Here is a 26,422-nt window from a genome sequence, read left to right as displayed (position 1 = left end):
ATAGAATTATATTATTACGTTTAACCAACATTTCACCTTTTTTTGTAAAACGTCCAAAGGTATTCTACTACAAAATAAAATAAGTAATCTTACTATAATTCTTTTTCAGCAATCCAATGTATAAAGTGTATCATTTAGTTTTCCGCCCTCCATAACAATAACATAACTTGCAGTGATTTGATTTGTTCTACCAGATGTTAGTAATAGCGTTTAAAGTTATGGTACCATTTAGTTTTAGAGCTGACATAGTACTGTGCTATTTTGGCAAAATCTCTACTAAAATATAGGTTTAGCTATGAAGGATAGTCAACTGCGTATTTTTACCACTATTCAAAACAGCAAGTGATTGTAATTGGATGTGAATTGCGTACATATTCTATTTAATGGTTTTAAATACATTGTTTTTACATACTCTATTTAATTTTTTTATGGTATACTTTTTACAACTGATCAACGAAAAAGTGCTCTATACAATTACGAACCCAAAGGTAAAATAAATACCAACAATGACATGCCTGTTTGCTAGAAGCAAATATGAGACAGTAGTATTACATAATATTTACTCCATATATTCAGTTCGTTTCGCTGTTATTTTGCATTTCTGTTTGTACAAAGAAGGAGTGTCATTCCGGCTGCAAATGATATTTAAAAATGAATTCATAATATAAAGTACTACCTAATTTTTATCCTATTTATTTCTGTTTCGCGTTCATTTATTTTATTTTTATTCCAAAATCTCCAAAGTTAAACAGTAATAATACTACATTTGATTTCTGCTTAACGTAATCATAAGGTTCGTTGAGTTCGTAAATTGATTGTTAGGTCAAACAAAATTCAAATTATTTCAATTCAAGAAATAAAATTACGCGTTTTGAGAAGCAGAAATGTAAAGCACTCTATATAAGATATATTCATGTATATGTATTATGTCTTATTGAAATTCGAAAAAAGTACTTAAAAAGATACTGAAAAAGATCCTAAGTTCCAGGACTTACTTTTTATCATACATTTCTATTTGTACAAAGAAATAATGTAACTCCAGCTGCAAATGCTATTAAAAAGAAATTCAATCAAAATTTGATCCTATTGTTTCCTATTTCTCGTCCATTTATTTAACTTGCATTAGAAACTTTCCAAAGTTTTGAGAGGGAAAATAATATTACACTTTACATACACTTACCGAAATAACATGATTTTTTTCCTTAATCAACATATAAAATGTAGAGACGCAGATTAACTTAATATTCTAAATAAATGTTTTAAATTAATTGATTAAATCTGTTTTGGTGTGTTTATCATTTGTATTTCCTAATTGATTGATATCAACCCTGCGGAAAATTAACTATATTACTATAACTAATACATGAGGTAAACATGTCAAAATCCATTAATATTTAATTGATAATTACCCTTTCTCATCAACGTTCGCAGAGCAATTATATTGTATTGCGTCACGTATATTGAATTATTAAGGTGGAAACGTTTTAGATTTTGCTTTCATAACAGTGTTAGATTATAACTAATGGGTGAATTCAGCAAAACTTGCTATACATCCTTGGTATCCAGGCTTATAAGTGTTTTAATAACTTGATTTGGGGTTCCTCCTCGAAACTTTTAAACCTTCATATAAAGCTCCTATGACTTTCCTTACAAAGTTTTAACAAATACCACAACAATAGATACAATGCTTGCATTTAACTTGCTAGGTCTTTAAATGTCTTTATCCTATAGCAGTTATTAATATTTAATAGTGTAATACTTTTCAATGAAATGGCGACCATACAAAGTAGGTATTTTAAGTATGAATGGAGATGAGTGTAGGATGAGTGGCTCGATTTCTAAACTTAAACATGACCTAAACCAAACCACACTCTGCAAGCAAGTAGTATTTTTATATTGCAATATCCTAACGCAATAAACTATCAAAAACACTGCATTCCCTCTTAAAAATTATGAAACAAATATATTTCGTTCTTAAAATCGGCTGGAAATAACCGTAAAGATACATTGTGCTTCAATGTTGGCAACTATTCACAACAGCCATTGACATTTTGTGCTGGCAACGGATATGAAATTGCCCTTAGGACACCAGCCATTTAGACAGTACCATTTAAAACAGTTAAACATTAAAAGCTTTTAAATAATATTTGAAACTTTGCATTGTATGTTTTTTATCTAACTAGTAGAAACATTAACTTCTTTAAAACATTAGAAATACGTTTACATCATCCTGTGATTTGCATGAAGAAATTACAAAGTGTATTAAGTGCTACCTATGTCGTTTTGCTTAACAAACATAGCTGATTACAACAGGTAACCTCTTTCGTCATAAAATAATTTACTAATAAATTCAAATTAAAACAGACTGTAATGAAAATAGTAGATCCATTGCCCATATAAAATCAAATTCGAGATTACTTTTGATCCTTTATATTGTACTAATGCGATAATGTGTTATGTGTTTTAGAATTGTAGAGTAAATTGTTTTTATAATGAGCAGTCTAAACTTGTATACTACAGGTTCACTCGTTTTTAATAATACTCAGGATAAAGTAGCATGGATTCAGGATAGTATAATTCATAAAGTACAAAGTAAACTGTGGTTAAATTAAAGAATTAAATTAAGAACTGTACAATTAAAGAATATATCTATGTATACCTTCAATTAAATAGATAAACATGTTATTTTTTCAAAGTGCATTTCTATGCCTACGATAACTGCTAAGTAATAATTCATTACACTTTTTTGTGTACTTTATATGTGTTTTTTTTTTTTATTAAACATTACGTGTGTATACTGTAGCCTCCTTCCCCAGGGGTGTAATTTAAGTTTTAATATCAAAAGCCAATAAACTCTTTTAGTTATTTACTCAGAAATTCTGCCCTGATGAAATTGATATTCGATCAAAATACCAGTCACAAATTTCTAATACCTCTCTTAATTTAATTTTTTTACTAAAAATAAAGATAAGTTTGGAAATAATGTGGTTATAAACTAAAGGTATTAGTAATTATCTGTATCATCCGAGTATTTCAGACACCTCAGTATTGATTTTGTATACAACTTGTTTGTAATTAAATATATATTGCAGAATTTTCGTACCAATTTTAATTAGTGGTTAGTCTGGGATGAAGAACATTTTGATGAATACATAAATTCCTTAATGTCCCTAAACAAAAATATTTTCTTCTCTCAAAAAACCAAACATTGTAACTTTCAGCTTAAAATAATTTTATATTAATCACATTAAAGGGTGAGACATATTCTAAACCCTAAATTAACCATCTATCATAGAGGTGTCAAATATGTTCGAATATGTAACTTTCGTTTTAATATTTCGTATTTGTTTTCAAAAATAAGTGTGTATACATATGATGAGTTTGTACCTATAATATGGGAAAATATAATCTATAGTTTATTCAGAAAGCTAATTTATTTGTTGGATGATAAATAAAATAATTACAGAAAATTGTTTAACTTTTTTTACAAAGCAAACGGTCAACTATAAAGTTTTCTTGAAACTATCAATTTAGTACTGAAACAGTTTAAACCAATCCCGTAAAACACAATTTAGGTTCATGTTTTATGAAACGCAACACAATCAAGGGGAACGATAGGTGCGTCATAAACATGAGGTCTTGTAAAACTTATCTTTACGGTCACGTACGTAATGGTGGTTGTACTTAATGGTAGATTGTTTCCATTTTCAATATGGTTTTATACGACGTAACATTTACAATAACGCTAGGATTTCATCATGTATTTGCTAAATGAAATCAAATCAAATCATTTAATCAGTAAAAAAAAAACCTTGAAATAAATATTGGTAGAAATCAAAACATTTACACATCTAAATATTTTTAGGATATGTATTCAAATTTGATTTTTTACAGCATATGTAGTATATAGAACAGAAATATTAACTACATACTCCCAGTAAACCAGCATTTCAACTGAGATTGTTATGATTTATATTTGGATTTTTTTAGCAAAAAAAATTGATATTATCCACGTCTAAGATATGTACTAATAATATGCTCAACGTAAGTGTGTTTTTTAAGCTAATAAAGAATAGTACAAAAATTAATATAGTAAAGCTAAAATGGTATATTACTAGTATTTAACGTATGCTGCACTAATTTATTAATATTCTGTAAGTGTACTTTGGAAAACTTGACTGCTTTAAACACATTTTTACCTTGACAGACGTGTGTACTGCTTTTGACACCTTAATAAACCATTTCAGTAGAATAACAATTAAACTAAACGCATATAACTAACCCAAACCATATAAGTATTTGGTTTACAAGTTTTTGTGAGCAAAGGACATTTTGTTCCATGTCCACGAGAAATGTACAAAATGAGGTTGGACAGCAATGTTGACATTTCCCCGAGTAACTCATATCAAAGCAAGATACGCTTACACATGTCAGACATGCTTTTAACATTACAGGCATTCGTTTTGAAGAATCTTTTTATGTTTATACTGCTATTTCCAGGAAACATCGATGTAATTTTTATGTTTAATCACAATGGGTGTTGCTTCATTAATATAAAAAAAAAACTTAACAGTGCTTAGTTGAATGTGCATAAATAATAAAATAAAAAATTTATTAATTGAACAGTGGTATGTGATGTGCATCGGGATTGTTAAGAAAGTTGTTAAGGAAGTTTATTTCTGTATAGTTTGATAATATGTTATGGGTCAAATTATAATTGTATATTTATTTACCATTTACATACTACCATATAATAATAATTAATAAATACATACTTATATTACCTTTCCTAATTTAACCTTTTTTATTTCTCTTATGCTCTGCTTCTTTAACAGTTTTTCTTGCTAAGCTTAGTGAATAATTACTAGACCAGGTGATGTGAGTATGGATCTTAATAGTTTGATTACACAATATATTAATCTGCATAAGCTTAAATATTTTGATATTATCTGATTTCTTGGGTTTGTCACTAAGATTACAGGTAATAATACTGTGGAGGTAGGAAAAACCAACATTATTTTACTGAAAGCATTTAATAAAGTGTAATCACTTAGCAATAGTTTCAATTTTAAAATATTTTCTCACTATTATGTTAAGTAATATTTCTAAATAAATAAACAAAATAATAAAATAAATAAAGAAACAAATAAAAAAAACAATCATAAAAAGGCACAACAAGTTAAAAACTTTAAAAACCTTATTAAAAACCTTTTTATATGAACTAACAACAGAACCCTACAAATATTTTATGAATACTTGAAAAGTGTATTAAATTCAAGGAAGATAATAGTGGAAATGTCAACAAAGGACAACAATACGATCGATTCCCTGCAAATGATTGCAAGAGATTATAATTTAACCAAGCATTCGAGATATGCTTTGAAGATGCCAGTATCAAAGCAATATTTCCGATAAATTCTATTTCAATTCCGTACCTTTAGTTACTGAAAACAGATTGACTGGATAGAATAGTACTTTTAAAGAAATACCAGGGCTGATTAATTAATTTGTGTTATAGTAATTTCAGTACTTTGAAATCTGAATTCTGACTAACAATAAACCTATAAAAAAAGTAGTTGAAATATTGTATTAAATGCTTAATAAAACATCTGCAGTCTAATTTTTACTAGATTTACGATCTAAGAGTACTTAATTGTTTTGAAATGCTTATAACTAGTTTTATATAAATACAATTGCCTGCTAGTGTTTGGCATCAACCGTTGTGTTTAAAATTCAATATTTTTACCATTGCGCATTTAAAGGTCTCTATTGGTAAATTGGTATATACTATCACTACTACTGAAAGTTTCTCTTTTCGACATGAGCTCAGAGCTTCAATTTAACGGCAAAGCCGTTGTTGGAAAATATGTGAGGGTAGAAAAGATACTTTGGATTCGAGAGATGAATTTTTTATATACTGCACATTGATTTAAGCCAATCAAAGCAAAAACAACAATTTCGTTCATTGTACCATAACCTGCTAGGCCTCCAACTAATGTTGCAAAAAGATCCAAGCAGTTATGACAGTTTTCTTGATCATTTATTTATTACTCCACAAACACAATGGCCGACCCAGTTTCAGACATATTTGATTTTAAATTTGTATTAAAACCAATAAAACCTGTTGTAATTAAATGAAAAGTATGTCACGACTAAAAACAAAAAAGAAAATGTTTAATGATATTTACAAACCATAAAATTTAGACGGATAAGATTTATTGACGGGAACTATTTTCTTGTTTGACAAACATTTAGCGGAATTTTGAAATTCATAACTGTTATCCTTGACTCCAGCTGAGACTTTTTTGAATGAAAAACATTTTTTTTAAACTTACCACACAAGTATTGAAAGCCGTAATATTCCATATCACAGCCTAATACAAATAAATATTCAAAATTAAATGAATACACAATCTCATCATAACAATAGAGACAATATTTCATAAATCACAACGCTATGACAGCTTTTGCAACCAACTTGCTCGTAACTTTTACTACATAACAAAAGTTATGACAAGAAATCTACGTAGGTCTATTACTCGTAAAAGGTTGAAAAGAAGGTTAGGTTTAAATGAATACTAAAACATAAATTGTAAAAGGTAACGATATAATAAACAGTTTATAAAGATGGAACCACTTGGAGAATTTGATGTTAAGTGCTTAGGTAGACATTTAATGTGTGGGATAATGCATACATAACGATGAAATATGATCGTATGACACATCATTATAACTTTACTTCCAAGAATATTGCTAGATGTAAAGTGCGAAGACATCTCGGCAGTAAAATTGTATTGTCAATATAGTGCACTCCTAGAGAGTAATGTTGCTTCAAGCCTTACTTATTTGATTCTTCGCTGTATGCATTATTAGGTATAAGGCATACTTATTAAACAGCACTCACATAACTTATAAGTTGAGTTATTTGAATACCATTTTGATAAGGTATTTTACACAAGATTCACAAACGAAGTCATCAGCAAATTCAGAAGTTCTAAAAACAAATCCAAAAAGTATTATTGTACCAACATGACAACATAAAATTACAAAGAATAACGAAGTACAAAAGTATACAATAAATATACAACAAAGGAATCTGCTGAATTTTACATCGACCGATGGCCACACGTCTAAACATGTCCAAGCCTGTACATGTTTATAATTTAAAGCTGATTCACGGTTTTGTGAGCAATTTTTTTTAATAACTTTATTTGAAAGATGTCTTTCTCTTTTCCTTTGGTAAGTTTGTCATTTTCGCATTGTAAGTTACAAATTAGCACAGGTAAGAAAGTGATTTAATTTACAGTAAGAGTTTTTAAATACACAGTCAAGCTAAATACAAATGCTGTAGTCTGAGCAGTATATATTTAGATATTAGTTTAATTAACTAGATGGTTTTCTTAACGCAACAACATATCTTAAATTCCAAGTACCGTGAGATACTTTTTAACAACATAAAGAGCTTTTTGTTAACACTTACAAAATACTTTGTTTAAACAACTTTACTTTGTTTAACAACATAAAGAGGTTTTTCTATTTATCCCTGTTTTTTTTTACTTCATTGTCTATCAGCTGATATTCATTGTTGCATGGTTATCTATGAGGTTTAGTGTTATTGGGAATTTGTTGTGAGTAAGATTCAACATGGTGTTTTCACAAGCTCGAAGAATATGTATTGTACATGCAAAGTAAATCATTCGTTTCATTCCAAGAACAGTTTTAAATAAATTGCCCTGTTGTGTTTTCAGTATAGTCATACAACTGTCGAAATGTAAGGAAACTGGATCTGTATAAAACAAAATAAAACGTAGACCCACAATACATACTCTATTTGTCCGACAATACATATAAGCAATGAAGTCAAGAAAACAGATATATCCTTATATAAGGTGGTTTTGTAGTTAAAAAGTCTGTCACCGTAGTTGTAACAATATAGGTTGCATTTGAAAAACACCCTGTACTTGTTCAACCAAGGTTTTAGGGACCTATGAACATGTTGAAAAGATATAAAATAGTTATTTATAGCATAATTCGCAAACCTAACTGGGATATGTAGAACTTTCTTTTCCCTCTCAAGAGAGAAAATACTTTCAAATTCTTAATTGTATTTTATATCAATATGTTTGCAATACACATTTGGAAGCCACAAGAGTATTTCATGTTTAATTAAAGATGCAACTAAAATGAATACAGTAAAGGAGTTTGGATGCTTTAAATGCATCCATTATACTCTTTTATGTCCATCCTCACAAAGTCCTTCTTACATAGGCTTAAAGGTCTTTTACATACGATCTGTTTCTTCGTGGGATGTTTCATTTTCGAAATGTTTAAGACGACAGATGACTGACAGATCAGAATGAATCTGAGGCTCAGCGTGGATTGTTGGCTGTCAGACTTGGTTTTACTACTGAAACGTTGAAACCGCTTGTATAACACGCTGAACATTGAATTATTTTAAAGTTTAATATGGTATATGACAACCGTGATCATATCATATTTGATCATGTATCACATATCAGATCATATTTGTCACCGATGAAGTACCAGTTTTTAGGTTAATTAGGATAATTAGTTGTAAAGAAATCAACATCATCTTATTATTTATCAAGTGCGATTTGGACATGATTAAGTGTTTATTTCGTGACTATTCAGAAGGTATACAACCCATATTTTTAAATGCCATTTTTGTTTGATGTTAAATCAATTTTATTTATATTATTCATTGCTTTCTTATACATTATATTTGTTATTGGGTTTGGTGGCCAAACAAAATACTTAGCTTTTTTAGCGAATTTCCCTAGGGAAGTAGCTATTACCGTAGGTCTCATGGTAAGACTTAGGCCCGGGACCGATTTACTTTTTCATTTTAACGTCCCCAGAGGCCAAAAATACCATTCGTTCAAATTTTTATATATGTATATATATATATATAGGTATATATATATATAGATTTATATATATATATATGTGTCCGTGAACACGATAACTTGAGTAATTTTTATCCGTTTTTGATGAAATTTGGTTTGTAGGTGTAAGGCGGGATAAACTTGAATGAGTTCGCGATCCAGCATGATCGGACCATGGGAACAGGGTTTTATGGGGGGTTTTATGGGATAAAAATTGGTTTTTCTCACTTCTTACCCTCAAAACACAAAATTTCCCAATTTTTCTCCAAACCTTCTTAAAGAGCTTACAAAAACAAACAATTCAGTATATCAAAGTGTTTTTGTACGATTATTGGTTACGGAGAAAACTAAAAAAATGATAAATTTAAAATTCCCATGTTATTCTTATGGAGAATATTGTAAAATGTTGTAGTTTGCTTGTTTATGGATATATTTTGAACAAACTTGGCAAATTTATTTATTTTATAGTAAGCTATCAATATTTTACTAAAAACACACTACTTTATTAGTTTCCTTGTAGCAGCAAACCTAGGTACTCGTTAAACCTAATGTTATTTAAATAGATCAATTGAAAATCAATTCGGCCAAATGGAAATTCGCTTAGACGGCAGGTTTGCTGCGGCGGGGGTATTCTAGCAATAAGTTAATCCGTTCTTGGAAACCCCCAAATTAAATTTTGCTGCAAACATAACACATTTTAAAATCATGAAGTTAGGAGAATATATATATATATAATATGTATAATATCATCAACATTGTATAAAAAACATACAGTCTCTAATTTGGAGTAAAGTAGTTTTAAATATTCAAGCCAGGAGATGGAGTAAAACGTTTTTGAAAATGTTATCGTAGATACACTCTTTCTTGCTTATTCATGGAGGAATTTGCTGAGTCAACCAATGACATAAGCACGTTTGAATAAAACATTTCTTTTAGATATCTTACCTAAACTGTCTTAGATTTCATAATTTAAATAACCAATAATTAAATGAACTATTTTAAAAACTAAATAATTTTAAAAATAGTATTTAATTTGTAATGAATGAAAAGAAATTTAATGAATTAAATGAAAAGATGTCCATTAACAACCAACTTTGAACTAAAAAAAAAAATAATTGTTCAATAATTATAAATTACAATAAAGCTGTTTAAATCTTGTTTTGGATACACAATAGAGTTGTGGTTATGTTTCTATGAGTGGTTACCTAGCTAACTGAGTAACATAATTGAAAAACTACTTTAATTGAGAAAAAACTTATGATAAGAGTTTATTTACTCACTAGGGCTTCAAGTGACTCTTTTCGACCCAAGCTCAAGTTTACGATCGAAAGGTTGAACCATTAAAAAGAATTCGACAATAAGATACAACCGATTTAACAATTTGATGCATAATTTAGATGTATGCGTTTGATTACAAACGAAGTTTTTCGACTCAGTTTACAATAGCAGATTTTTGCTCCCTAGGGATTAAAAAGGCTTTTTTACTTCCTATGAAGTAAAAGAGCTACTTTAGGTCATAGAGATCTATGCTTTAGACCCGCATCTTTTAAAAATGGCTGATTTCGCAGTAGTATCACAACAATTTTAGTTTTTTGTGTTTTACCTAATAATGTGAACCATAGTAAACCATATAAGACAGATATTTAGTCGAGTTTAACTAAGCCTCTTTTTAATGCAGAAAATTCAATCATCCCGTTAACACTATTTTATGTCGAGTTTTAGATTTGGACCCGAAGAATTAGTAGTTTTTTTGTAGTAGCTTTGTAGCTTTGGCAGCATCAGCCACCAACATTTAAATATGCCCTTTAAATATACCTTATGTGAATAAAAATAAAATAAAATAATTATATATTTGGCCTTGTGGAACTTTTAAATTTAATTATACATTTCATTATTAATTGCCAATATCTCCAATATAAGTTATACGCTTTAAAGATAAACTTTTAAACCACATACTTTAAATAACACAAGACAATAATAACACTAATATAATATTAGTTTCTTATATAGAAGTGCTTTAAGAAATGCTTTGGATAAAAATATGTTTAAATGCACTGAGGTATTTAAACACTTCCTTTATATCCATATCAGTTTTTTAAAACGTAATGCATAAATGAAGAAGGAAAATAAATAAGAGGCTCAAGTTGATATTTTGTCGTTGGGATACAACATTAAGAATTTCCAAGCTTTCAGCATTGCAATATTTATTTAGCTTTGAAAAATATATACTATATTGGTTCTAAATATCATAAACATTACTCATATATCCACATCGATGTAATATATACATTTATGTATATCCATGAGGGATGTATTATTTACGCTTACATCAATGGCCATATTTTGTTACAATTCAGAACGACTTTACATTCACTTTGAAGACATTTTCACAGTGGCTTTGTAAACAGTCATTTTGAGCTGTTAGATGAAGACCCCTAATAAAAAACTACTTATTATTCGATTCTAATTTGGTTGTTTTCTTAAGACCCCAATGGCTCCTGCGTGTTGTACGGTGTTTTCAATTACATTTGTTATCCACAAAATATCAAATACATTTCACATTTTATTATATACTATAAATTACATTACCATTCTTAGTTATTCAGTGGGACAGAATGGGTATGAAAATCTCAACTTCGAAATACCTTTAAAGAGAACAATACATACAATAACACACTTTAAATATAAAGTTTGTAATGATTTATTTCAAATAGAGCCATACAATTCAACTCAATTCAAGCATGCTCAGGAATTTTGTCTATGCATACTTTTTGACCTTGTAGTTTTCTTGATCTCTGTTTCTCTGCCTGCATCGTAGGCTTCAACTATCTCAATAACCACTTCAGACGCCTTGTTAATCTCTGTGCCAAACGCAAAATCTCGATGGTCGAATTGTATGAATGGCTCGTCCACATAATATGAATTCTTCAACCGTTCATGCATCCATTGGATATCCTAAAACACAGTGTGACTTTATATTGGACCTTGATGGCAAACAATTTGTTATTATGTAAGAATTTACATATTTTATATATATATTAGTCAGTGGATCAGTCAGGAACGCCCAAGGCAGCGATTTCGTGGGTTCGGATCCTGGTACCTGCCACTGCTTTTTACCAGTACATTTCCCCTTGTAAAGTGGCTCATCTCTTGCCTTTCCGGATACCATAAGCTCAGGTCTATTGCATATTTGGACGGTCAAACGAACAAATGGGGAAAACCTATAATTATGTTTTTAATCTAACCTGTACAAAAATCACTTGATAAAGAATATGAAAATGAAAACGTTAAAAGATAATTGTATCCCTTCTATTTTAATGTTTTTTTGTATTATTTTGGCATTGATTAATTATACCTGCTAATAATCCGTGTATGAGCATAATTGAATGTTGGTTTCGTCCCAAAGTGGATACAGTAAAATTGCCAAATTAAATAAAACATTCTCATGAATATTTTGATTTCTTACCAAACGAGTTGTCACTAAATTATCTCAGATTTTCGTTTTAAAATATCATGTTTTTAAATTATTATTATTCAATATTAAAAAACAATTAATGCTAAGATATATTCTAGCTATTTTGTAATATTTACCCCTTGTCGGATCTATATTACATATTTTCAATGGACAACCTACCCTCTTATCTGCTTCGGAGTCCTGACCTCCCACTAGCAAGTACAACTCCTTCTCAATGGCTCCAAGGTCATACGCCAATGGCTCAGGCTGACCGTACTTAACAACGTTCGTTTCTGGTCCGTAATCGTAGTGCTGGAACCGTTCTTAAAAAAATCGTATAACAAATTATGAGACGTTGATGAAATCTATCATGAGGAACTGTAAAATTGTCATTTGTTTAAATTTAGTTTGAATTTTGTTGATGACGGTCTATAAATATAGTATTGGTCTACTATTTCAAATACACCTTAATTATTTGTAAACTAAGGGATTTTATTAAGTTTGTGTCAGTAATAGTTAATACGTGCCAGAATACAAATGTTAGAAAACCAAAACTCTTTAGCTAGTTTTTGCACACAACACTAATTTGAAAATTTAGCAGTACCAAAATATGTTTCGACTTATTATTAAAAATACTACAACTAATATCCTAGCGTATTTACCTGCTTCTGCAAGTTGGATAAAGTGAAGGAACGCCTTGACGGACGCACCACACGGGAAATAGGGAAGCGCTTCCAGAGAGTTCAACTGCAAAATCATAGCACTGAAGCTGTTAAACATTGCTTTACATTTTAAACTTTACATACTAGTTCTTATAATACTTAACCTTCATACATGAGAATACTATATATTATAATTTAGAAAATCGTAAAACATGGTATTATATTTTGAGATAGACAATAATGCACAATTGCAATGATTTTGAAAACCTAATTAAACATTTCGTAAATTGAAATAAAGGAATTCATGATCATTTGAAATTATGTAGGCGATTGACAAAAAAGCTATTTTGTCAATTTCAAGCTCGGTAGTTCAAGCTTGGTAGTTGAGAAGATCTTCGACAACTAATGAGAGGTTTGCCTATTCGATCCTGTGATTAGTACTTTTTGATGGTCCAAAACTGGATATAGGTTTACTTAATAGTTTTTCGTCATATCGCAGTGATACCAGCCATTTTTATAAATGCATTGTGAGTCTAAGGTAACAATTTTACTCCCTAGGGAGTAAAAAGACCTATTGTCCCTAGGAAGTAAAAATCAGCTGTTGTAAACAGTTTTAAATTTCGATAGTAGCAATCGCATGAATCGAAAATATTCATCGATTGTTTTATTAAGTTAGGTTTTGTACCGATTCGTCGTATAAAACAACGAATGTGTAGCAGACGCAACAAATAGTCAGCTGATCAGATACCCACAATTCTCTAACCACACAAAGTGGAAGGGGTAACGACCCCAGTCGCCAGCAACGAGTCTCTATCTGCCCCGTGTCTCCTTTGGTAGCTAGTCGGTAAAGGTTTCGTCGTGCAAATTAAATTCATCTCGCGGTGTTGGTCGGACAATCTTTATTTTCTAAAATCGTTTAGCCTATATCCCGAAGGGATATTATTGCAACGCGAGTGGAAAATAGAATCGGTTTTGTTTGTCAAACAAGTGTTAAAAAGTTTGTTTTTACCGGCCAACGCAATCCGCCATTTGGAAATTTCACGTTCGTCACACGAGTTCAAATCGATCGCGTTTTTTATCGTAAAAGTTACAATTCCTCATCCCTATCCCTTTATTTGTGTCAGTGTTTTTTGTGGACGTCCGAAATTGTAAGTAATTTGTGTTATGTATTGTTATATTAGCGAATTTCCCTATTGGGAAGTAGCTATTACCGTAGGTCTCATGGTAAGACCTAAGCCCGGGACCGATTTACTTTTTCATTTTGATGTCCCCAGAGGCCAAAAACACCATTCGTTCAAATTTATATATATATATATATATATATATATATATATATATGTCCATCCGCACGATAACTTGAGTAATTTTTGTCTGATTTTGATAAAATTTGGTTTGAAGGTGTAAGGCGGGATAAACTTTAATGAGTTCGCGAACCAGCATGATCGGACCATGGGAACGGGGGTTTATGGGGGGTTTTATGGGGTAAAAATAGGTTTTTCGCATTTTTGACCCTAAACAAAATTTCACAATTTCTTTTTAAACCATTTTTTACAGCTTAAAAAACTAATAATTTAGTATATTGAAGCGTTATTATGCACCTAATTGTTACGGAGAAAATTCAAAAAAATTGTAATTTTAAAATTCCCATGTTATTCTTATGGAGAATAAGTCAACTGTTGTAGTTTGCTTGTTTATGAACATATTTTGATTGATTTTGGAAAATACTTTTATTTCTTACTAAACTATTATCATTTTATAAAAAAAATCTTTTTTACCCTACCTGTTGCAGCAAACCTAAGTACTTATTAAACTAATTATATTTAAATAGGAAATACATGTGCTATTTTTATGGAGGCATTTTAGTGTAAATACAATGAGGCAAATGGAAATTCGCTTAGTCTGCAGGTTTGCTGCGGCAGGGGTATTTTAGAATTCAGTGAGTCGCACATGGTAAATTTTCCTGTTATATTTTGTTAGTACATGTTAAATAACCTCATGTTTCCAGGTTCGAGCTCAATTTGCTGATTTTTATATCCATTTATAGCGTAACAATCTGTATTATTTATTAAGCTGTGATGATCCAATAGTATTAAGAATAAATAGATGAAAATGTTTTGGTAGGGTAATTCAGAGTTACTTCATAAGATTTTTATAGTATTGGTATTTGTCACAGAGTCGTTATCGAATTTCATTGTTGAGTATTAAGGTACAATTCATTTAAGAGTGCCACAGTCAGTATTTAATTTGGGGGAAATAAATTAATATCAAAGGAGGGTGCAGGTAGCTGGTTCGACTAGATACGGAGGTGTTATCAGAGGTTGTGTCAGTTTGCATATGGAACCGCCAAAGTACCAAATTAGCCATAAAATAATAAGCAACATTCTAATAAATACTACTACGATTAGGCACAATATTGTTTAATCAGTTGGACTGCGAGACTCGAACTTCGTTTTTGAATCATTGGCCAACGAACAGGATTTGCTTGGTACTGGTCATCTCAACATTAAATTAAATACCACTCTTCCGTTGAAACTTTCGCGATCAGTGTGCAACCGCACCGTATCTTCCCTTTTGATAAATCCATTCAACATTCTCAAACAAAAACTTCAAATTGATTGTGTCACTCAAGGTCATTCAGTATTACATAAACACAACCTGCAACTGTTAATTGAAATCAATTGTATTTCGTAAATTCTGTATAATAAATCAAATTGTTACTAACTTTTTAGTTCTCAATAACCTTGGTAATTCATTATTAGCAACATTATTTAATTAGCAAATAAAGGTAATTCAGTAAATCATAGGTCACTACAAAAGATTCACCTTTTAAGTGCAACACTAAATACTAGTGTGGTAGTGAGCAGATTAAATTCAGTGTAGAATTAAGATTGGTTAATATTATTTATTAAAGGTATTGCATTCTGGAAGAACCTCAAACAGTACCAAGGACGTCCCATAAGGATCTCTAGGGAGTATTTTTATTTTACAGGGCCCACTCAAATATTTTTTAACACCAAGCTTCCACTGCCAAAGCTCTGTTTTATATTATTACTTTCCAAGTTCTTCCAACCTAGGGGCAACCAAGATTTGTAAAGAATTCACTTTGAGAGCATTGCAAGGAGTAAATATATTTAAATACAATATTTAAATACATAAGTCTATATTTTTTTTATTTTTCTTTACAGTTTTATCATATTGTTGAATTCTTGTATTGACAACATTCTGAACAATAGAGCTCTACGTGTTGTTGGTATAAAGTACAGTAAAACAATCGTAATAGGCAATATGAATAATAAACAGCTGCTTATTTGCATTAAGGGAATTAAAGCTGGAAGTCGTTTTTAAAAGGTTTTCTTGACACGAAAAGTATCTTTGTTGTCTAGCTTAGTTTTTTATGATGAAATATGACGAAAAATATAGTTCATCACACTGGCAAATAGTGTCTTTTCAACCTTCGCTCGTTTACCCCCTCAGCTTGCCTCGATCGTAAAACTTGTTCTCGGATCGAAAAGAGTCAGATTACGCTCTTGTGATAAAATTTACTATTTTTTTACTGAATGGCATGATCACTCTTCACTTATCTTATGCTTAAAACACACATCCTAGTGTGTGTTGGGATTGCGTTAATCTAATCCAGCGTGATTTAAAGACGAACAACCAAATCTCTTACGTGATCATATAGGTCCCTTCCATTGGAGCGGAATCTCAAAAGCCTCTCACAAAGCCAACTTAAAAACATTGTTTTACAAGCGTGGTATGATGCCAAAGCCACGTGCTTGTGAAGAGTGAAAACATCTCCTCGAAATAACGCTCCGTTCACTTTCTGCAACAAGACCAATAAATAGAAACACATGTAAAATATTTAGATTAGAAGTTAATCTAGATAATGAATAATACCAATATTTTTAGTTTGTAAACTGTGTAACATATTGGAAAACTCTATTTAATCTCTATGTTACTCTCTATAAACTGCGGGAGGGTGGATTCTATGTACATTTCAAAGTTATGGTTTCAGAATAAACTTAGCTCAGTTAGTCAATCAACAGAATGTGCTACTGTATGTTTCTTCTCTTACTTATATTACGATACGTACTAGAATACAACCATAAGTGATCATGTAACTATCACGTAGTATAATATTTGTATTCTACAACATAACCTTTTTCTGTGTATAGGGACTACATCAAATCATTCTCTAACAGGCTACATTCCTTCACGTTTACAGCTGAAGTAAGTTTAAATTGTACCGTACATAATTCTATAAGTGTTTTTACACCCGTAAACTACGTACTATATTTTTGTTGCTAATACAATCTGGTATTGCACCATAAAACTTGCCATCGGGTTGTCTGAGAAGGATTCTTCTGTTCAGTCGTAATTTGGGGGGGGGGTTTCGGAATCCATTTTTGAAAAAACAAAAATAGTTAGATTTTAAATACATAATTGAAATTATAATAAGGATTGAAACCTAGTGTATCCACTGAATGTCTAACCAATGTTCTAACTAAAAACAACCAATTTCAACTACTCCTTGTATCCTTGTTGTTGGGACCTTGTTTCGTTGCGTGAATACACTTACCAGATATATTTTTGCGAAAAACCGCTTGAACCTGTTGCTTATCAACCGATAATGCATGGGACAGGCCACGGGCGCTATGAGTGTGACACTGGCCACGTCATTCTCCACCACAGAGGCCTGAGTAGAGGCCAAGACCAGGAAATCTGTGGTTCCCATAGAGTAGCCAACATAGTGTACCCGGGCCACTCCTGTCTCCCGCTTGACTCTGGTTAAGAACGCTGGCAAGTCGTGGGTGCCGATTTCGTGGAAACTAAAAAATAAATTTGGGTTTAAGCAAAGAAAATAGATTTTCTTTGGTTTAAGTAATACGAGTCAATTTATCATTTAAATATACCTCGACAGATTGAAACTGTAAGAAATCAAATACATTACTAGGATTGCGCTACAAGATATTCCAATTGTTGAACGGTGACGGTCAAGTGTGAGAATACGGAAGTATAGAGTACTCACTTAAAATTAATAAAAGGGGAATTAAGTAAAGGAAAATCTCAAAAGCAACTTATAAAAATTGGAGAGGATCGTTGTAGGTGTCTAATAAAGAGTGGATGAAACAAGAGAAATTATGAAGGAGAGAAAGAGAAGTACAGTTTATGGAAAAGTAGGATTTAAAAAAGGGTCTTGCTGCAAATGATGAAGGGAATAAATGAAATTTTAAAAATATAAAGAGAACGGAAATCACAATTTGTGTGTTTTAACCTGAGAAATGGTCGGTACAAAGTATAACCTAAATCATAACTGTTTACTTCATTTGATAAACATTGCACAATAATGTAATGAGTAATTTAAAGGATGCTAAAAAAGAAAATAATTAGTAAAGTGAGTTTTGGCATAACGATACTAGGAATCAATTAACACAGTAATGTTCCTGAAAACCTACTTTATAGAGTTGTAAGCTGTTCATAAATCTTAATTGTTACTACAGTTATAAATAATTTAATGTAAGTAATAGTTAATTTTACAATATCTATACGATTCTAGGTAAATCAAAATGTATTCCTTTGTAATTTAAATTAAATTTAAATATATTACATTAGGTTTATATGTTAAGGTTAAATTAATGGTTCAGTAGTTTTTAAGAGCAAAATCTACAACCCTAGAAAAAATCTTACGACGCTCAAAGATGATACCGTGATCTTACCTTATCTTGGAACTCTTTATTATTTATTTGACTCCCTTTCAGGACGATTGATAACTTCACTCTACGCTTTTTAATTTTGTCTTTCTTCACGGAACGATTCAGTATAGTCAACAACTTACCTAAAATCCCAAAATTTCTTTTCGCTAGGTTTCATGTTTCTGTGCCTCATACAAAGAAATGTTCCTCTTGCATTTCCTAACCATACGTCATACCCCTTGTCTACGAGGTGATAAGCTGGAGAAAACACATAATATAAATAATTACGAAATAACATAACTTAAACATAAATCAAAACATAAATGGTACTGATAAAATATACTGAAAAAATAAATAAATTCACTGGCCGTAATCTTATACTAACTAGCTGTTACCCCAAGGGCTTCACCCCGTTTTAATTCATAACTATTAATAAAATTATTGATTGGTTAAGGTTGAAATAAACAAAACAGAATACAGAAATACAAATAAATAATTACACCTGATTTTAATAAGGAAATAAATTGAAGGAATAAGGACAGATGAGGTTTTTTTAACATTATGTAAAAGGAAAGTTCCCTTTGGAAAGCAATTACGACCTTAAAGGGTGATTTATGAAATAATGGATAGTTTTGCGCAAGGTTTCTCGTCATGACGAACATTTTAAGTATATGGTTTATGGGGGGTGTGTCTTGTAGTTTTCTCAAAAGTTCATGGGTACTTTTGGCTTTATATATAGATATCCGTAACAGCTGGTTTGGATGATTTTTGACACTTCCACAACGACAAAAAACATTACACATTTTAGATTAATGAAATTATAGATTAATGTATTTTGTACGAACTAAATTTCATAACAATTGAATGTTTTAGCGAATTTCCCTATAGGGAAGTAGCTATTACCGTAGGTCTCATGGTAAGACTTAGGCCCGGGACCGATTTACTTTTTCATTTTAATGTCCCCAGAGGCCAAAAACACCATTCGTTCAAATTTTTATATATGTATATATATATAGGTATATATATATATATAGATTTATATATATATATATATATGTGTCCGTGAACACGATAACTTGAGTAATTTTTATCCGATTTTGATGAAATTTGGTTTGAAGGTGTAAGGCGGGATAAACTTGAATGAGTTCGCGATCCAGCATGATCGGACCATGGGAACAGGGTTTTATGGGGTAAAAATTGGTTTTTCTCACTTCTTACCCTCAAAACACAAAATTTCCCAATGTTTCTCTAAACCTTCTTAAAGAGCTTAAAAAAACAAACAATTCAGTATATCAAAGTGTTTTTGTACGGATATTGGTTACGGAGAAAACTAAAAAAATGGTAAATTTAAAATTCCCATGTTATTCTTATGGAGAATATTGTAAAATGTTGTAGTTTGCTTGTTTATGGATATATTTTGATCAAACTTGGCAAATTTATTTATTTTATAGTAAGCTATCAATATTTTACTAAAAACACACTACTTTATTAGTTTCCTTGTAGCAGCAAACCTAGGTACTCGTTAAACCTAATGTTATTTAAATAGATCAATTGAAAATCAATTCGGCCAAATGGAAATTCGCTTAGACGGCAGGTTTGCTGCGGCGGGGGTATTTTAGGATAATAACCATACAATTTCACGCACATACTAAATGTTAAAATAACATCTTGATCAGCATTGTACGTGTTATTAAATTTACGGAATGTAAATAAAAGAAACGTCTTATAACACTTAAAACATATATTTACGCTTGTACTGTTACTCACAAGACGGCAAATATACAAAAAAAGATGGTAAGTGATGATCGATTTCGATTGGTACTCCAATCATCTTCACCTATTGGGTCTGATGATTGGAGTGTCCAATCGAAATCGATCACCACTTACCATCTTTTTTTGTATATTTACCATCTTGTGAGTAACAGTACAAGCATAAATATATGTTTTAAGTGTTATAAGACGTATCTTTTATTTACATTCCGTAAATGTTTAACGAATACTTATGGCTTTGGTTGGCCTAAAACAAAAACGTACTGACCCAAAAGTAGGTTCAACTATGAAAACTACGGTAACTCGGCGAGACATTCACGATAAATATTATACGATATAATGACTTATTTAAACTAACCCAAGCTTTTCCGGTTGGCTATGCTCAACGGCGAACATCCTGTGATCCCGTCCATGATGAAAATGGCGGATAACTTTGGTTTCTCTTCTTTCAACATTAAACGATGCAATGTCAAATAATAGTGATCATCAGTTTCAACGAGGTATGTTTTTAAAGTGTAACCCCATTTAGTCACAGTCTTTTCCAAACGAGCCTGTGAAGATACGTCAAGTGAAAATAAATACAACAATTGAACAATTAGTGGTAATTTGGCAAGCCTAGGCATTTAAATAAATGAAGTACGTATTTAGCACCTTTTTTATCTGACAAAAACGTAACCATTAACAAAAATAAATTATTCTTTATATACATTTTAAATGAAAAACTTTAAAATAAACATTAAATGAGTAACTCATAACTCTCTGAACTTTCACCACAAAAAAAGGTATCAAAGGAAGTGTAAGGTAATAATCCATCTACTAGAGGTCATGAAAAGAACGATAAATGAAAGTAAGATTCAACAAGCATTAAGAAATTAACGAGACCAACATTAACTAACCAACATAAACCAATGTTTCAGTTAATTTGTGATGGCGAGTTCACGTAATCTAATATACTGTCGTAATTCACTATCACGATAAGAAAAAAGTCAAAGTGTTCACACAACAAAGTTTTAGCGAATTTCCCATATAGGGAATAAGCTATTACCGTAGTACTCACGGTAAGACCTGGACCCGGGACCGATTTTTTTTCGTTTTGAGGTCCCTAGAGGCCAAAAACACCATCCGTTCAAATTAATATATATATATATATATATATATATGTGTGTGTGTGTGACTGTGTGTGTCCGTTAGCGCGATAACTCGAGCAAAAATGATCCGATTTTGATGAAATTTGGTACAAATGTGTAAACCTACGTTTATTCGAAAGAGTTCGCGAACCAGCATGATCGGACCATGGGAACGGGGGTTTATGGGGGCTTTTATGGGGTAAAAATGGGTTTTTCCCATTTTTGACCCAAAAAACATAAAATTTTGCAATTTCTTTCTAAACTATTTTGTAGAGCTTAAAAAAACAATTATTTAGTATATTGAAGCGTTATAATGTACCAAATGGTTACGGAGAAAATTCCAAAAAATTGTAAATTTAAAATTCCCATGTTATTCTTATGGAGAATAAGTAAACTGTTGTAGTTTGCTTGTTTATAAACATATTTTGCCCAAATTTGGAAAATGTTTTTATTTCTTACTAACTATTAACATTTTACATAAAAAACACTTTTACCCTCCCTGTTGCAGCAAACCTAAGTTTGTGTAAAACTGATTCTATTTAAATAGGGAATAAATGTGATATTTTTAAGGAGACATTTTAGTGTAAATCCATTCAGGGAAATGGAAATTCGCTTAGTCTGCAGGTTCGCTGCGGCGGGGGTATTTTGTTTTAAAACTGTTCGTTTTACTTATCATGATCGCAAATTTCTACTATATTCTATTGGATAATAGACACCAATAATTATACGGTCATAAACTCATATTTCATAGTATTTTTACAAACAACGTTGGAACAAAACTAATGTATAGTGTTTTTTGTAAAAGTTTAACATGTAAAGCATTAAGTAAGTAAGATATTTCGTTTAGATATATGTTACTTACATTGAGTTGCTCTGCAGTTTTACCAACCGATATCTTTGTTTTATCAGACTTTGAAGCCGAATAACTTTTCGTCACTGTCACGAACATACATAAACACACTATCAAAAAAGTAACTTTAACAACACCCATTATTAGAAGTGTAATTAAATTACTGAAAGAAACTATACATGTAGAACAGTGTTACATCGCTGGCGTGGAGAGCTAAAAGAGTCACTTATGAACGTTTTACTCGTAGAGAAATGACAAACGTATTGCAAAGCGAACAGGTGTTTTAAACAGTTAATTGAACTCCATCAATCATATTTTAAACTGACATTCGTTTCGAACAAATTACAAACAGTACTTGATCGAGCTTTTTTCGGATTGAAAAAACAAAATTAATAGATAAGTTAAAATCAACATTTTTATAAATAAAATATTTATTACGTCATCAGTGTGAACGCAATTTATACAAAACATATATAAAACACAAAGTACCCATGAACTTTTGAGAAAACTACAAGTCACACCCCCATAAACCATACACTTAAAATGTTCGTCATGACTAGAAACGTTGCGCAAAACTATCCGTTACTTCATAAAGGGCAAGGTTGTAATTCCAATTCAGAACTTTCCATATACCTAATGTTACAAATACCTCAGCTGTACTCATTTGTATGTTATTCTTTCAATTTATTAGGTACCTTATTAAAATCAGGTGTGATTATTTGTTTGTACACTGCATTCTGTTTTGTTTATTACAGCTTAACTTCACCAATCAATAGTTTTATTAATGTTTTATTATTTTTAATCAATGAAATCAAACGGGGTGAAGCGCGTGGGTAATGGCTAGTTTGAATAAAACTCATTGAGTGAGTTTGAACTTCCAAGATTATTCCTACCCTTGGTTACAAATGCATTTGATGATCATCAGAATAATAATGCTATGTTTATTAAGTGATTTAATCCTATTTAATGTATTTCGAATTAAAAAATGGTGTTACCGTTGAAAGAATAAATAAACTAGGGTTGCTTTCAGAGAGGTGAAAGCCAGTTGAGCGGAACAAACGTGATTTGATATTTGTATAAGTAACTAAATGTAAAAAAGTTAATAGATGTTCTAATGCTGGTTTTATTGATTAAAATTATAATAATTCAGATTTGTTTTTACTACATCTTGTTATTCAGATACCTCTTCCAAAAGTGCATTATGGTAGTTTTGACCAGGAAAATATTACAGTAGTTGGAATCTGGTATTAACATCCAAAAAGGGCATTAAAGTATAAAAAAGAGAAAGGAAATTTAACATTCAAATTCAACTGTAGCCTACAACAAAAACATTGGACTTCATTTTTCACCCTTACAATCGGTTAAAGTAGGCTATATTAAAGTAAAAAAAAAACAGTAACTATTAAAAAAACTAGTATTAAAGTATTACAACAGGAGGGAAATTTGACATTTAAATTCAACTGTGCAACATAAACATTGGTCTTCATTTCAACCCCTGCAATCGGTTAAACTCAGCTTTCTTTGCTAGAAATAATTTATCAGGCAATTAATTATTTACTTATTACGGTTGTAACTGGACGTATGTATAGTCCGTGGCTTGGCAATCAAATAACAGTATTTATATAGGATAGGCTACCTACTGTTGTCAACATTTTGCTAGAATCATTGACTTTATATAAAGTCAATGCTAGAATACAGTAGATGGTTTGTTAAGACCATATGCAAGCATTTTTGAAATCGTTTCCCCGTTTAACCAACTATTCCAAAAGATAAAAATTATATGGTGCAACACAAATAAACAACTCGATCATCTACCTATAACCTACACTACACTTTACCTCCCTAATCTAACCTTACTTAAAAACACTTAATGTAGTCACGAATACTCATAAACCCCGACCTACCTTCCCCATATGCATAAATTAGATCAGTGTTCAATCTGCGTTTTATTAATAAGTGTAATGACTTACTGCACCGTCGATGTAATTCAACATAATATAACCTGTGATGTATTATCGGATTAAATATCGATTTCGATGCGATTCGATATATCGCTTACTTAATCCTGATTTCTAACATTGTCTGTTTCTAATCAGCTGGCAACACAAATAGGTTCCCAAGAAAGTATTCACTGATCCGGATCCCTCCGCTCCTTGTTTATGCTCCGCGCATTGAGAAAGTAGTTCCGTATATTTTCTCGATTTTCAGTGAATTCCGCGCCTTAAAAAATGTTTTAATGGCATTTTTTGTTTTATTACAATCATAGGAATGGTTTAAAAACGTTTAAAAGAAACGTCTAGAAAGTTCAGAAATACCTTATGATTCTCTTGTTTACATTTTTCTTGTAAACAAAAAACTGTCATATGGCTACTTTAGTCCCATAAGCCTAATGTTAAAATTTGGAAATTTTAAGTTCGTTTTAAATTGCATTAGCATTATCTAATTGAAATTTGTTTGTTTATTAACCATCTCACTATTAGTCTAAGTAATCTTGTTAAGTTTAGCTGAAATGTGTTCTGCCGTTATTGAGTGATGTTGCTTTATTTGTTGCATTGAAGTTGATCCCAAAGAGCTACGCTCAATAAATAAACTAGGGTTGCTTTCAGAGAGGTGAAAGCCAGTTGAGCGGAACAAACGTAATATTGATATTTGTATAAGTAACTAAATGTAAAAAGGTCAATAGATTTATTTACTAATGCTGGTTTTAAAGATTAAAATTATAATAATTCAAATTTACCTCTTCGAGAAGTGCATTATGGTAGTTTTGACCAGGAAAATATTACAGTAGTTGGAATCTGATATTAACATCCAAAAAGGGCATTAAAGTATAAAAAAGAGAAAGGAAATTTAACATTCAAATTTAACTGTAGCCTACAACAAAAACATTGGACTTCATTTTTCACCCTTACAATTGGTTAAAGTATTTAAGTATAAAAAAACAGTACCTATTAAAAACGAGTATTGTATAACAACAGGAGAGGAAATGTGACATTTAAATTCAACTGTGCTGCATAAACATCGGTTAAACTCAGCTTTCTTTGCTGGAAATAATTTATGATTGTTAATACCAAGTATTCTTGATGGAGGATATGATTGTAATGTAACTGGAATGTAGGTCTTCTGCCATTATTAGGACGATTTAGCGACGGCATTTTAATACTGGCCTTAATAATACCATTGGCCATTGAATACAGTAGATTTTGATGAAAATGCTGGCTACAAATTCAACATGGGGATGGAATGTCTAGTTGTATTGATAGTCAAAGATAAAACAAAGGCCTACGAAAAATGTAGGGCTATTTTAATGTAAGACTCAAATGTAAAACGCCTTTAAAAGACTAAAATAAACTGAATTATCAGTCATGTATTTCAATGTGTAAAAACGTAAAAACTGCAAAAAGACTTACTTATTGAACAATAAAATAAGATGGCTGAAATGTAGGCATAAACATAAGTAAGAAGTAAACATCGCATTCAGCTGATTTAAGTGAAAACAGAATAACATAATAAATAGAGAAGACATGCCTTAAATATACAATGTAGACAATATAATTAGAAATTAGTAGCCTACTTCTGGACAGGCCTAGACAATTATCCATACCGTGGTTAAAAATGTACTTCTATAAGCCCAGGTTTACTTATTACGGTTGTAACTGGACGTATGTATAGTCCAGTGGTGTAGTATTAGTAGTGGTGTATGTTAGTGGCTTGGCAATCAAATAACAGTATTTATATAGGATAGGCTACTGTTATCAACATTTGAAATGACTGAATTGTTACCAAATTACTGTTTCACAAAATGCAGATTCCATTTTCAGCCGAGCCATTAAAATGAGGATTTGCCGAACAATTATTAATATTACAGAATAGTATATAATGATATACAACTTTTCACATTCCATAAATTATATGTTAGTTTTGCTATGGTCAAAGGTCCAAATCCAAAAATGTTCTCTTTTC

General features: G+C 30.9%; 1 protein-coding gene across 1 annotated transcript; it reads right to left on the bottom strand.

The window, feature by feature from the left end:
* Positions 1-11,601: 11,601 nt before the first annotated feature.
* LOC128997009 (gastric triacylglycerol lipase-like) lies at positions 11,602-22,691 on the bottom strand. Its single transcript, XM_054422587.1, has 8 exons — positions 22,475-22,691; positions 20,844-21,036; positions 18,859-18,973; positions 17,602-17,851; positions 16,693-16,845; positions 13,023-13,107; positions 12,541-12,683; positions 11,602-11,861 (listed from the first exon to the last, which is right to left on the bottom strand). Exons 1-8 carry the CDS (start codon positions 22,601-22,603, stop codon positions 11,652-11,654), a joined length of 1,278 nt encoding a protein of 425 aa, XP_054278562.1. The 5' UTR covers positions 22,604-22,691; the 3' UTR covers positions 11,602-11,651.
* Between the last annotated feature and the right edge of the window lie 3,731 nt (positions 22,692-26,422).

The sequence above is a fragment of the Macrosteles quadrilineatus genome, unplaced genomic scaffold, assembly GCF_028750875.1.
Source record: "Macrosteles quadrilineatus isolate MER2022 unplaced genomic scaffold, UCM_ALF_1.0 Scaffold_6__1_contigs__length_79288215, whole genome shotgun sequence".
In the NCBI taxonomy this organism is placed as follows: Eukaryota; Metazoa; Arthropoda; class Insecta; order Hemiptera; family Cicadellidae; genus Macrosteles; species Macrosteles quadrilineatus.
Note: the sequence above shows the minus strand (reverse complement) of the source record. Positions and strands in the feature narration are given on the sequence as shown.